Consider the following 15,591-nt stretch of genomic DNA (forward strand, 5'->3'; position numbering starts at 1 on the left):
AGACTCAATTTCATCAGCTTTGATTCTAAGGGCATCTCTGGTGCTGAGGAATCATGAGAAGAAAAGGCTTTAAAAGAAAACCTTCTCACAATCTGGACAGCAACCGTCCACTGTAAAGTTTGTAAGTAATTTCCCTCTGTAGGAATCAAAACTACACAAGGAAACAAAATCATCCAACACATCAAAGACACTCCACAAATACAAGTTCTAGAGGTTTCTTTCCCATCCAACCCCCACCCCCGTCTATTTTTAAAATGAGAATCAACAGAGTAACAATAATTCTAAAAAAAGACACTATCAACTCTGGTTGCTGTAATAGCCTGATACACAAGCCTGAAGTGCATTCATACTGGAATCTGTTTGGTTCTGCTGTGCAGGGGGCTACACCTAATGTAAGTGAGAAGCTGTCAGACTCCTGAAGATGCCTACCCCAGGCAGCAGGAGGCAGGCTAGAGTTCTGGGCAGTGCTTAAGCTCACAGCAGACAGGCAGCAAGACAGCCTGCATTCTGACCACACACAGGACCAAGCACTCCCTGCACTTTTAATCAATTCAGATTTCTGAGGGGAAGCTGGGCAATCAACTGACAGGGCTGCAAGAACAAAGTGACTGCTGAGAAACCTGTGGGCAGGTGTGGCAGCGAGAAACAGAAAGCCAACTATATGTTTAAGTCATTTGAGGTCTGCGACAACACCTTGACAAAAGCCACGACCATGACAATGACAGGTAGTTTTAGTGACTGCTGTCAGAGAGCTGGTGGGGTGCAGAATTTTAACACACTGCCACAGCTATTTAGTGCCAGAGCTGTGTACTAGCAGCTACCATGTACTGAGTCGACACTGTGTGTTGTGTTATTCCCTGCACTCTTCATGCATCGAGTGCCTACTGTGCACTATTTCCTAAACACCTCATATACTAAGTGCCTACCTGCACAGCTCATGTATTGAATGCCTACAGTGTATTGTTATTCTCTGCACAATTCATGTACCAAGTGCCTACTGTGCTATTCCCTGCACACCTCATGTATGAAATACTCAATGTGTGCTGTTACTCCCTGCACATCCCATGTACTGAGTGCTTATTATGTCATTCCCTTGCACACCTCGTCTCAAGTGTCTACTGTGTGTTATTCCCTGCACACTTCATGTACCAAGTCCCTACTGTGTGTTATTCCCTGCACACTTCATATACTGAGTGCCTGTGTGTGTTATTCCTTGCATATCTCATACTAAGTGCCTTCTATGTGTTATTCTCAGCATACCTCATGTACTTAGTGCCTACTGTATATTATTCCCTGCACACTTCATGTACCAAGTACCTACTGTGTGTGTCATGTCTTGTATATCTCATTTATTGAGTTGCCTATTGTGTGTTACTCTCTGCATAACTCATGTGCTGACTGCCTATTGTGGTGGTGGTGTGCCACTGATTCGGAACCGACCCATGGTTGACACTCGAGCAAGTTTTCTGAGGCAGTTAAAAACACAAGAAGGAATAGTCTATCCTTCCACGAAGCAGCTGGTACATTAAAAATGCATGCCTTCGGTATTGCAACACAGCTCCTTGACATTAGGCCACCTGTGTGTTATTTCCTGCATGCCTCAAACAGCGAGTACCTACTGAGTGTTATTCCCTGAACACCTCTGCTATCCTATCCTTCAAAGTTATGGAAAGAGGTGGACGGACCCCATTCTAGAAATGGAACAGATTGTTGCCTTGACAAGTTAAAGGTTTGGCAAGTGACTGTAAACTGGCTTTTCCCATTCCACTGTCCTTTGTTCCTATCATGGCAGTGGACAGAGAGCAAAAGCAGTCATCTAATGATTTGTGGGGTCAAAGAATCTTTTTTTTAAACATGTAAGCCTTTAATTGAGTTGGTATTATAAAAAATTAAAACTAGTGCAAAATCATGTTTTAAATAAATCCAATTTAATGAAATGACTCATTGCTTTTAAGTTTTTTTAAAAAACTTATGTTTTGTGCATACTGTAGAACACACAGTATACTATAGTATACTCCATTGTCCCACTTCTGCAGTTTTCTTTCATTAGCTTTTATGACTACTTTAAGACATCCAACTGATAGTTACTTTGTAGAAAATGCCAGTGTCTCCAAAATGCACTGACATCTTCTGTTTTACCTTGTTTATCCAGGTATATTAGTCCCTGAGTGGTGCAAAGAGTTCTATCCTTGGTTGCTAAGCAGAGGTTGGGAGTGTGTGTCCACCCAGTGCTGTCTTGGAAGAAAGGCCTGGCGATCCATTTCTGACACACTAGCCACTTAAAGGAAACCCTGGAGGCCACAGTGCTATACATAGGGTCACCGGAGCGTGCTGGACTAGCACGGCAGGTTTATGTACAGACACGTATATGTATATACATTACAGATACACACACACACACACAATCCTAACTGTGTCTATATATAAACACAAACCTTAAATATTACACACACAAACTCTAAAGATATACACACACAGATGAACTCTTAAATATATATACACATACAAGAATCCTAAATGTGTATGTGTGTATATAAACACAAGAACCTTAAATACATAAACATACATGAACTATAAATATATAACACACACTCTAAATATGTATACATACACACATGAACTGTAAATATCTGTATATACACACAAGAACTCTAGACACATAACTACACAAGAACCCTAATACAGATGCATAAACAAGAACTTTAAATACACATACAAGAACCCTAAATAGATACCAACACTGAGAAACCCTAAAAATATGTATGTTGTTGTTATGTTCTGTCGAGTTGCCTGTGACACAAAGCGACCCCAAGTACAATAGCACTAAACTCTGCTCTATCCTGTACCTTATTGTCTCTGAGACACCTACCCCCATTTGTGGGGTACATTTCTTTACTTGTGTGGGAGTGGCTCGCTGACCTACTTTTTTTTTTTTTGGCTGAACTTCTTGAAACTCTTCTTAAGACTAGAGCCAATGATATGTTGTTGTTGTTATTGTTATATGCCTTCGAGTTGCCTGTGACTCATAGTGATCCTATGTACAATAGCCCTAAACCCTGCTCTATCCTGTGTCGTTCTCATTGTCTCTGACACACTTATCCTCGTTACCTCAGCTACTGATTCAATCCATCTCATTAAGGGTCTTCCTCTCCTGAGCTGTTCCTCCACCCTCCCAAGCATGACGTCCCTCTCCAAGGACTGATCCCACCACAAAAAAAGAACACTCCACATATATATATATACACAAGAACCCTAAATATATATATATACACACACACACACACACGAACCCTAGGGATATATATATATATACATACACAAGAACCCTTTATATTTATGTACATATGTGTGTACATATCTACACACACACACACACAGTCACTGGAACTGCAGCATAGCTTCTTCCCACTAGTGGCCCCCCACACACACACACACACACTGTCTCTCTCTCTCTCAATATATATACATAAATGAAAGAAACCTTAGCAAAAGGCTATGATAGTGGTTCCTGGTTAAAAGGTAAAATGATGGATATTATAAATTCCGAACACCCATGTTCTTCTAACGAGAAAGATAAAAAGATAATATAAAACCATGCTCACGGGTAATTCATCTTTCTGGTTCCATACTCCAGTGCACTGCCTCTGCTCGATCACAGCTTTGATGTTAATTAATGCTGGCAGGGCCACACAACCTGCTGAGAAACTAGGAGAGCAGAATAAATGTCAATGCCACACTGGACATCAGACCACTCAGTCAAAAGGACATGAACTCCACTAGGCCGTTCACTAAACAATATATATGGCATACCACTCTTTCTTATTCTTTCTCTTAGCAGACCCACATGACATCATACTTGAGTTTTATATCCCTTATAAAATGTATTCAAAGGACTTGTCTACTAGAGTTGCTGTTACTATGTGCCATTCAGTCAAATACAACTCCTATCAACCCTATGAACAGCAGCTCCTTGCCCTATCCTGTGCCATCACCATCACACTTTAGCACACTCTTAGTCACTGTGTCACTCATCTTGTTGTGGCTCTTCATCTCTTATGCTGACCCTTCACTTTTCCAAGCATGATGTCCCTCTCGAAAGACTGGCCCTCCTAACAACAGGCCCAAAGTAAATAAGATGAAATTTTACCATCCTTGCCTCTAAGGAGCACTCTAGTTTCACTTTCTCCAGGACAGACCAATTCATTTTTGTGGCAGTCCATGGGACATTTAGTAATCTTCTCCAACGCTACAATCCAAAGGCATCCATTCTTCTTCTGTCATTCTTAGTCACTGTCACAACTTTCAGATGCATAGCTAGTAATTGAGAAGACCATGGTTTGGATCAGGTGTACCTGAGTCTTTAAAGTAACATCATTACTCTTCAATATGGTGGAGAAGAACCTGACTACAGATTTTCCCAAGGCAATATACCTTCTGACTTCTTGATGGCTGGTATAAACAATGTTGAATGTGGATCCAAGTAGGATGAAATCACTGACAACTTCAATCTTTTCTCCATCTATTAAGATGTTGTCTACAGGTCCAGTGATGAGGACTTTTGTCTTCTTGATGTTGAGTTATAATTCATATTGAAGGCTGTAGTCTCTAAGCTTCTGCAGCAAATACTTCAAGTCCTTCTCAATTTCAGTAAGCAAGGTTGTGTCATCTATATATGCTGTTATCTATCACAGTAGTACTGCTCAAAATGCAGTAATTTTTAATGTTTCATCAGTGAAATTAGCACTTTTACAAATGCAAGTAGACAGTGGTGATGAATACCTCACCCATGGAGAAACTTAATCTGGCCTAAGTCCCAGTCTTTGGCTGAAGAACCAGCCGTTTATACACCATTGCTTTCTTGTCATCTGTGCAAATATAGCACAGTGGAGAGAGGGCTCTCTATCATCCTAAACTACATTTTGAGAATCACTATCCTAAAACACTCTGTCCTGTCAGTTACTAAGACTTCTTGTAATTATCATTCACATTTTTGTTATTAAGGTACACCTGCAAACCTGGGATGATATAAAGTTCTCCCTGCATCAAGAATGAGCTCACAAGAGGCATTCCTCCATGTCTGTTTTCCTGACAAACAGCTGAATCTCATACCTGACACTGAGAGGAGACTCCACAGACAGCCCCAGGAGAGCACAGGCATCCCGTGTGAAGATGTCACAGATGTCGGCCCACTGGTTTGCATCAAGCAAGTGAACATATGGCGAGTTCTCTATCCCCTGCCTCAGGTACACAAGGCTTCCCATTAGAACCTGAATGTCTGAACAAGATAGACAGTGATGAGGGAAGACTGATTATACCTGAGACACAACTTGCTGAGACACAGCTTGCTTACTGGTAAAAGGTGGAGAAAAAACAAAAAGATCTCCTCCATCTAGTACAGCCTAAAATAAATTATCAATTTTGTTTTTTAAAATTCTAGTCCCTAAATTCAGCTTCTCTTCTCAATCCAAATCTCAGAAGAGGAAAAGGAGAAAAAAAGAATGCAGCAGCAGGGGAGAGAGTATTAAAAAAAAAAAAAAAAGGAAATCACTAAATACTAAACCTAAAGAGATTTTATTTTTATTCACATCGCAGTATAATTACCATTATCTACAAGAGAAGCACTTATGCCCTAATTGAAACCATCACGCAGCCTTGGCTACGACTACAACTCTCAGAAACTCATTGCATGAGACATGAGAAGGAGTGGGGAAGGACACACACAGATAAAATAACGGACGAGGGGAACTGTAAGCCTTGCTCTTTCTTTTCTTTCCTCAATACAGAATCTTTTGATTTTTTAGCAAATAATGTATTTGCTCTGGTAAGGAAAAGGTTCTAGTGGTGGCTATAGCCTAGATCTAAACAATGAAAGGATCTGAGGTCCAGACTCACCTTTTTGATGATGTAGGGCAAATGGCTGAAAATTTTTAGCATATTGTAATGCTTCTCGTTGATTTGTGGTTCCACCCATTAACAAGCTAATAAAATATAATCTGTGTAGCTTAAATTCCAATGAGCTGTTCTGGGCTATGAGCATTTCTCGGTTTGATACTGCCCATCTGAAAAAAAAAAAAAGAAGGAAAAAAAAGAGGGCGCAATGGGGAAAAAAAATTTAAAAATAAGAGTATAGGATAGTTGTCAGAAGCCCAGTAATACAAAACAAGGGCTGGGCTGCCATCTTGAGGATATCTTTGGTAAAATCACTTCTCAGGTTCAAAGATTTTGCAAAGAAAGTAGAAAGAATTAAACCTTAAAACGCAGAAGAGAACTACACCTGCAGGGTCTCTCCACGGTTATAAAGAAACATTTACAGAAATAACTAGTATATATCTGGGGAGAAAGGCCACTTTCTCTACTCCCATAAAGATCACAGCCAAAGTAGGAGTTTCAGCTCTGTCACTGGGCTTGATATGAGTTTGATGAGATATGACATAATAATTAAAAAACCGTTTTCAGTAAAAACCAAAACTCAAAGGTCTTCTGAATTGTCCTCATTCCAAACAAAAAGCATTAAGTACTCTGAGAGCACAGTTCTCGAAGGGTTCCTATTGTTCTGTCCCATCAAGTCAGAACCAATTCACAGCACTTTTTCTTGGGAGGTAGTAGGTACATAATAAGCTTGATTTAAAACAACAACAACAACCAAACCCCAAAAATATCTCAAGAAATAAACAGAAAAATTTCTCAGTCATTACAAAAGAAAACAATAAGAACGCTGACACACTGTGGGAAAAAACCATAACTAATGTCATTGATCAAGCTGTGTAGAACCTGTCAAAAGGGAACCCAACAGTATAAATTTTCACCAAAATCTTAACAAAATATTATTAAACAAACAAATAAAACCAAAATAAAAATCACTGGGAAGCCCATAACATTTCTGAATTTGGGCCCTTTCACTTTCATTTAGGAATTGCACTGCTGAACTTAAGTAGTATTTCTCTGGCAGTTCAAATCCACAAACTGCACAGCACTCCAAGGGAGAAAGATGGGAAATGTCCTCCTGTGCAATTTATAGCCTCTGAGAACCTGCTGGAGGGTCAACTATTAGTCGGTCGGACTCAAAGGCAGAGAGTAGTAGTAGTAACACTTCCCCTTATTTAAATCATATATGTAAAAGTATCAAAGTACACAGAAGAGTGCTTGTCATACTTTAAGAGATCTCAATGACACTTGATTGAATTTCTCTCCCAGGTGTGTCACAATCTAAACTCTTCTTAAGGGCAAAACTCTTGGCACCAGTAGCCAGGAAATCAAAAAACATAATGCGATGGGAAAGTCTGCGGTTAGGGACCTCTTTAAAGTACTCAAGAGCAACAGTGTCTCTCTGGAGACTAAGGTGCGCCTGATGCAGGCCATGGTTTGTGCAATCACTTGTTATGCATCAGAGAGTTGGACAATGACTAGGGAGGATAGGAGGAGAACTGACGCCTTTGAGCTGTGGCACTGGAGAAGAGTATTGAATGTACCATGGACTGCCAAGAAAACAAACAGATTCATCCTAGAGAGGGTTAAACCAGGCTGCTCCTCGGAGGCAAGGATTCTGGGGCTTCACCTGACATACTTCGGACATGTAAGGAGAGACAGGTCTTTAGAGAGGGACATCATGCTGGGTAGAGTAGAGGGACAGCGCAAGAGGGGAAGACCCTCTCTGAGGTAGACTGATTCAGTGACTGGGGTAATCGGGATGGGTGTGTCAGAGGCAATGAGATTGGCATGGGATAGAGCACGGTTTAGGGCTGTTGTACATAGGGTCGCTATGAGTTGCAAACAACTCGACGGCACATAACAACAACAACAAGGGGAAGACTATAAAAAGTAATATAAATCTTACTAAATTAGACTGATTAATGAGTTCTATCTCCAAGGACAGAATAATTACCTCAAATTAAATTTTAACTTATAAATTTATACAGAACATCTACCAGTTCATCTGGGCTTATTCTAGTGCTTTGCAAAATTTTCTAAGACATGAGAAACTAACAGAAACAGAAACTGAACCCATAAAACACTAAATAGGTTGGTAGAAGAGAAGTTAAGGAGAGAAGAAATATATAACATATACAAAATCTATATATAACATACATTATATATATATAAAATTATGAAGAATCTTCTCAACTCATTTTCCCCTCTGGGAATACTGATCTTTATATCTTTCCAGTTTTAAATACCAGGATTCTAAGACTATGCTTCTTCAATCATCCACTTTCTTCTCTTTATGAGTATTTACTTACAAACAACCTGGCAATCATTACACTAAGAAACTAAGACAAGAGTCAGTAAACTAAGAGCACAGTCTTACTGCCTTTCTCATACAACAAGTCGCCAGGAATAGTTTTCCATTGTTCAGTAGAGTTGTAAAAAAAAAAAATAATAATATGCAAAGGAAACAATACAAACCTAAAATATTTACTATCTAGCCCATTTGCTAATTGCTTTAGAATAGTGTTTCTCACAGCTTACTCATTAATTTCAGATAATTTTTATCAGTGACACATTCATGGTGAATCATCAAATTTTACAGTAGTAACAAGGCTAGTCGTCGTACTAGGGATATTGTAGCTAATGTTAGATGAATCTTAGCTGAAAGCAGGGAATACCAAAGGAATGTACATCTGTGTTTCATTGACTATGCAAAGGCATTTGACTGTATGGATCATAACAAACTGTGGCTGACTCTGAGAAGAATGCGAATCCCAGAACACTTGATCGTGCTAATGAGAAACCTACACTTGGACCAAGAGGCAGTCATCAGAACAGAGCAAGGGAACACTGCATGGTTCAAAACTGGGAAGGGCGTATGCCAGGGATGCATTCTGTCTCCATAAGTTTTCAACCTGTATGCAGAACAGATTATCCGGGAGGTGGGGCTCTATGAGGAGAAATGTGGGGTCAAGATTGGTGGAAGATCTATCAACAATCTACGATATGCAGATGATACAACCGTGCTTGCTAAAACTGAGGGGCACCTGAAGCTCTCAGTGCAGAGGGTCAAGGACTGCAGGCTCCAATATGGATTGAGGCTCAATGTCAAGAAGACAAAGATTCTCACCACTGGACCAATTGGCAGCATCAGGATGGATGGTGACGAGATTGAGATTGTTCACAACTTCAGTTTGCTTGGCTCCACAGTCAACACTCTCGGCACCAGCAGCCAGGAAATTAGAAGACGTACTGCCATGGGAAAGTCTGCTGTTAGGGACCTCTCCAAAGTACTGAAGAGCAGTGGTGTCTCTTTGGAGACCAAGGTGCATCTGATACAGGCCATGGTCTTGGCTATCACTTGTTATGCATCAGAGAGTTGGACAATGACTAGGGAGGATAGAAGGAGAATTGACGCCTTTGAGCTGTGGTGCTGGAGAAGAGTATTGAATGTTCCATGGACTGTCAAGAAAACAAACAGATCCATCCTAGAGAAGGTTAAACCAGGCTGCTCCTTGGAGGCAAGGATTCTGAGGCTCTGTCTAACATACTTTGGACATGTTGTAAGGAGGGACAGATCCTTGGAGAGAGACATCAAGCTTGGGAGGGTGAAGGGACAGCTCAGAAGGGGAAGGCCCCCTATGAGGTGGATTGATTCAGTGACTGGGGTAATCAGGATGGGTGTGTAAGATTGGCACAAGACAGAGCAGAGTTTAGGGCTGTTGTACATAGGGTCGCTATGAGTTGCAAGCAACTCGATGGCACATAACAACAGCAACAACAAGGCTAACATTCCTTTATAATAGTACTTGTTCTATTCATGAAAGCCATTTAATTCCAAAGGCAATCAATTTATATTTTTAAAATGCAGCACAAACCCCAGCACACTATAGAAGTTCAAATATCAAATCAGCATCTCCTGAATAAGAGCTCAATCGATCTAAAGCTATCTGAAACACAATGGTACCACAGCTTCGACACAGGAAATTAATTTCTCTCATGGCAAGTCAGACTCACAGATGAAGTGAGAGCTCACCATTTCCTGATACATCACCCGTACTTCATTTAACTCAAAGGAGAAAAATAAAACTCCTGTGATTTCAAGAAAGTTTACTTTGGTAAGACAAATACACCTAAACATCTCTTATGTGTTTTCTAACATAAATTTTTAAAAGTTCTCTACTAGTATGTAGAAGATAAACTTGGTAACTCACTCCAGAGCAGGCCTCAGAACTCGGACTTTTAATGCTTCTAATATTCGGTTTAGCTCCACAAATGGTTCCTTCTGACCTGGGTCTACAGAAAGACCAGACTCCTAAAAAAAGGAAAGAAACCAAACAGAATTTTTTGTTACCAGTACCATGGACAGCCAAGAAAACAAATAGGTCAGTCTTAGAGAGGGTGAAACCAAGTTTCTCTATAGAGGCTAGGATTTTGAAGCCTAGTCTCACATACTTTGGGCACGTGGCCAGGAGGGACCAATCCTTGGAAAAGGATGTCATGCTTGGAAAGGTGGAGGGACAGCACCGCAGAGGAAGATCTAGGATGAGATGGATTGATACAGTAATTAGGGAAATGGGGGTAAGTGTGTCAGTCAGTGAGACTGACTCAGGATAGGGCAGGCTTCAGAGATGTTGTACGTAGGGTCGCTATTGAGTCACAGGCAACTTGACACATAACAACAATCAGAGTAAAGAGACAGTTTTAAAAGTATATTCTAGAGTATTAAATATGGTGTAAATAATGAAAATAACATCCTTTCAACACGTTTTTCTAAAGAAGAAACTAGTGACTGCTTATGAGTATCAACCTTCCCTATCACCAGAAAAGAGCCCCACCATTTTAACTGGTGCAGGACCATGCAGAGTAAAGCTGGACTGCACCACGGAAATGTGGGTGTTCACTTCTTGGCCCTGTATGATCCACAGATGTGGCTGGAGCTCTGGCTGAGCCACAAAGACACAGGCACACCGGGAGAGCAGAGCCACAGAGAAGAGTGTGTGGGACCCACAAGCATTACTCACAGGGCAGCACTCCCTCTCGTGCTGTGAGCTACCTACTACCTCTGATTCGTACAGAAAAGAAATAAACTGTATTTTAGTTAAGTTATGGATATTCTGGGTCTTTGATACTTGCAAACTAATTTAACTGTTTACATTAGAATATTGACATGAACACAAATACTAAACCTTTTAAAAGTATAGAGAAAAACCTGAGTTATCATTTATCTGAATTCTTTATAAACAAAAGGCTTATATTCAGAAAGGTCAGGTTTACAGACTGGCTTGAAGCTATTTAGTACGTAGAACTTCTGGAGGCACATTACTTAGTACAATCTTTCTATTTTCTAAAAGAGGTATGAAAAAGCACATGGTGATTTCACAAGTACTGGGGCTGAATCTCAGCTGCCTCACTATGATGCTGTGGAGCTTTGAATGAGTTACTTCTCTGGACCTAGATTTCTCATTTGTAGATTCAAAATGATTTCTGCCTTAGTGGGCTTCAGTGAAAAACAATAGTAGGATTTGGCTTGTGGTTCCACATTCAACAAACAGCAAGTATTACTAGTAATGTCAAGGTAGTGCTAGTAAGTTGTTCGTTAACTCCTAATCTGATGTCCAGTAGAAATAAAAGACAAACACTGCTCACCTGAAGTAAATTTAACTTGAAATTCAGCTGAAAAACATCTATAAGCTCAGCCAGATCAGAAAAACAAATACTGACTTCTTTGCCCCTCTTCTGTGTCATACTAAAGCCTCCTTAGCTATCATATCTGACTTCCCTTGGTTCATGCCATGGGATTTTCCAGGCCAGGAACAAAGAAAGAACAATTCAGTTCAGAACTAGAAAAAGACTATTTTTCAAATGGGGTCAGCCCTGAAGTATTAAGAGTGTCTCTATGGTTAGCAGAAGACTCAAATCCAGCCTGCAAATGATGTCAAGTCCAAGCAGTTGTGTGGTTTTCTTCTCTCATATCCAGGTGTACACAGATTACCTGGCAGAGCTCCTCCGCCACGTCCAGCATTCCCTGTCGAAAGAAGTGCTCCACCATCACCTCATTGAGAAGCCTCTGGCTGTCTGCCTGCCAACAGCCATCTATTCCCACACTGCTAATGTCGGAATCGAAATTCTGGAAAAGAGAAAATGAATCATAAATCAACAAGAAAATATCAATTTTATATGGTTTTCACACTACCTAACAAAGAATATTTTATTTCACTATTATTTTTTTCTTTTTTTTTTATTTTGTTAAATTTTATTAGTTTTAATGAACATTTACAGGGATTTTGGGTTTTCATTCCTTCATCATTCTCTCTACCCTCCTCCCCAGTTTGTTGTTCTTCCCCGCCATCCAAATGTCTGTTTTAATTGTCCAATTGCCACAGTGCTTGTCAAAGTCAGTTCTGATTAATCTCCTTTGTCGGTGTGTCCTTTGCCATTCCCTATCACTCCTCCCTGAGAGAGACTAAACCCTGATTCATAAGGAAAAGGGGATGGCGTATTCTCTTAGCTACTTCCTGCTGAAAAGGGACACTGTGGGTTTCAGGGTGAAGATCTTCTCTCACTACTCTAAAGGGCCCCTTTGGCAGTAGGAAACACATAGACTATTATGGAGATTGATTTTGGAATTTAGATGCACTGTTATTAATTGTGCTTAGCCGTACATGTTCATATCCCTGAAGATGTATCATGGGGGTGTTGCAACCTAGAAGACACAAATTTAACTAACAAGTTATAAGTACATGAGTCAAAAATTATGGAAAAGTAAAAGAAAAGATTCTTTCATTGTTTTACAAACCCTCCCCCAGGTCCCCTCCACCGTGTAGCCCTTGCTCTAGACTCCTGTGATGACAGAAATACCTAGTCACATATCTCTTTTACACAGCTTTCTCCCTCCTCTGTTTCAGTGCAGTATACATTATTGAACCCATCTTACTCAGTCTCTCCCCAACCCCGAGGTTAGTCCCATTCTACAACAGTGGCATCATGTAATATTTGTCCTTTTGTGACTGGGATATTTCACTCAGCATAATGTTCTCCAGAGTCAACCATTTTGAATAATATTGCATGAGTTCCTTGTTTTTTAATGCAGCATAGTACTCCATTGTGCGAATATACCACAGCTTCTCTAGCCATTCGTTTGTTGATGGGCACTTAGGTTGTTTCCAACTCCTTGCTATTGTGAACAAAGCTGCAATAAACATGGGAGTGCATATATCTGCTTGGATGTCAGCTATGGTCTCTTCAGGGTATATTCCCAGTAGTGGAATTGCTGGGTCAAATGGTATCTCTATTTGCAACATTTTGAGAAAGCGCCATACTGCTTTCCACAGGGGTTGCACCATTTTACACTCCCACCAACAGTGAATCAGGGTTCCAGTTTCTCCACAACCTCGCCAGCATTTGTTGCTTGCTTGCTGTTCTGTTAAATTTTGCTATTTTGACTGGGGTGAGATGATATCTCATAGTTGTTTTAATTTGCATCTCTCTTAGGGCTGTTTCACTATTATTTCTGATCTAAGTCTATAGAAAGACTTCATTTCTTTAAAAAAAAAAGAGTGGTAAAACTATAACCTAGGGCATAAATAATTATTAAAAATGTCCTACAAACACCTAATTTCTATTTCTCTGGAACCCATGACAGGAAAAATTTTCTACTGCTCTTCTCTAACACATGTCACCCTCATAGAACTACTGGGAGAGCAAGCAACTCTTTTTCTTGGGAAGGTAACTCGGAAACACAGAAGTTTCAGGTGACGAAGTACAATTAATCACATGATAGCAGTATTTTCAGACACAGTCAATAAAATATGTACAAGTATGCCTATGAAGCACTGTCTATAAAAGGGCAAAAGGAGAGAACCCAGGTGCCCATTGCCAAGGATCAGTAACTACAGCAGGCCAGGTAACTGCAGGTCTGAGAGAGAACAGTAAGAGCTACAGCCAATCCACTGAGTTTGAACATCATCTCTACCACTTACTGGCTGGTGACCATGGACAAATAAAATTTAGTATTTTTGTGCCTCAAAATCCCTAGCTAAAATAAACTATGCTTTCCTTACTGGACCACTCTGAAGATGAAAAAGATGTTTACCTGTGTTTTATACAAAAGACATTTGAATATATGTATCATAACAATGACACATGATCAACATTAACAAGAATGAGAATCCCAGAACTGTGCTCATGCAAAATGTACACTTAGACCAAGAAGCAGTTGTCTGAACACAAATACTGCATGGTTTAAAAATCAGGAGGGGTGTACAGGGTTTTATTCTTTCTCCGTATCTATTCAATCTGTATGCTGAGCAAATAATTTGAAAATCTTGAAGAAGAATGTGGTATCAGAATTGGAGAAAACTCAACAATTTGCATTATGCAGATGAAAAAACCTTGCTTGCTTAAGTACAGAAGACATGAAGCATTTACTGCAGAAAATCAAAGACCACTGTTGTCAGGTGTTGCCATTGACCCCGAACTCTGCTTTATCCTGTGTATCCTCCTCATCTCTGACACACTAGAACCATTTGCTGAATCACCATGTAAATTCATCTTGTTGGGGGTATTCCTTTCTTTTGCTAAACTTTCTTCTTTCCAAGCATGATTTCCCTTTCCAAGAACTGCCTCGTTTAGCTACACCAAAGTATGAAAGGTGAAGCTTTGCCATCTTAGCCTCCAAGGAGCACTTTGCCACACCCTTCCCAAGATATATGTATTTGTTCATTTGGCCATCCAAAGGATCCTTCTCCAGCACCACAACTCAAAGACATCAATTTGTCTTCTGTCATTCACCGTCCAGCTCTCTGGTGTGTAGCAGGTAATAGTAAAGACCATGGCCTGAGTCAGGTACACCTTAGTCTTCAAGCTGACATCATTGCTCTTCAGCATTCCAGAGACAGCCTTTAATATGGGTTGCTTTTCAACCTCAAGAAAATAAATCTTCACTACTGAGTCATTAGGGCAACATAATGAACAGAAAAGACTGAAATTGTCAAGGATTTCATTTTACTTAGATTCATAATAAACACTGGTAGCAGCAGACAACAAATCAAAAGACATGTGGCACTGAGGAAATCTGCTATCAAGGACTTCTCCAAAGTTCTAAAGAGAAAGGATGTCAGTAATAAAGAATAAAACACACCTGTTCCAAACCAAGGTTATTATTCTTGGTTGCTACCGATCCATTTGAAAGTTGGTCAATGACTGCTTCACTTATCATAGGACAACTAAAAATAGCAAATGGATGGAGGATGAAGAACAAAATTCTAAGAATCACTGAACTGATGGTGCATTTACTATTTTCCACTCTCATTAGTAACTGTTTAAATGCAATGCAAATCATAGCCTTGGGCACCAAGTTGTAGGCAAATTCCAAGCAAAGTCTCTAATTCTGGCATACTTCTGGTTCCTACTATGAAGAGAGTAGGGGGAAATCATGTGTTATTTCTCTTCTGTTTCCTTGTACCTCTAGTTCAAGGTGTTTGGTTTTCTATTGTGGCTTAACACAATACAAATTTCTATTCTGTTGTTATGTGGCATCGAGTTATTTGCGACTCATAGCAACCCTATATACAAGAGCCCTAAACACCGTTCTATCCTGTGCCAACCTCGCTGTCTCAAACACATTCATTCCCACCACTCCACTCACAGAATCGATCCATCTCA

At 40.1% G+C, this 15,591-nt stretch overlaps 1 protein-coding gene across 1 annotated transcript in view; it reads right to left on the minus strand.

Moving 5' to 3' along the window:
* The window catches only part of RMND5A (required for meiotic nuclear division 5 homolog A (S. cerevisiae)), a 131,549-nt gene that overhangs the window by 13,762 nt on the left and 102,196 nt on the right, over positions 1 to 15,591 (minus strand). The window contains exons 3-7 of the mRNA XM_006902012.1: positions 11,921 to 12,055; positions 10,140 to 10,240; positions 5,893 to 6,059; positions 5,110 to 5,275; positions 3,603 to 3,705 (exon numbers count right to left, since the gene is read on the minus strand). Of these exons, the coding sequence (XP_006902074.1) occupies positions 3,603 to 3,705; positions 5,110 to 5,275; positions 5,893 to 6,059; positions 10,140 to 10,240; positions 11,921 to 12,055 (672 nt within the window). The remainder of the gene's footprint in view (positions 1 to 3,602; positions 3,706 to 5,109; positions 5,276 to 5,892; positions 6,060 to 10,139; positions 10,241 to 11,920; positions 12,056 to 15,591) is intronic.

The sequence above is a fragment of the Elephantulus edwardii genome, unplaced genomic scaffold, assembly GCF_000299155.1.
Source record: "Elephantulus edwardii isolate Elephantulus edwardi_28Jun2011 unplaced genomic scaffold, EleEdw1.0 scaffold00357, whole genome shotgun sequence".
Classification (NCBI taxonomy): domain Eukaryota; kingdom Metazoa; phylum Chordata; class Mammalia; order Macroscelidea; family Macroscelididae; genus Elephantulus; species Elephantulus edwardii.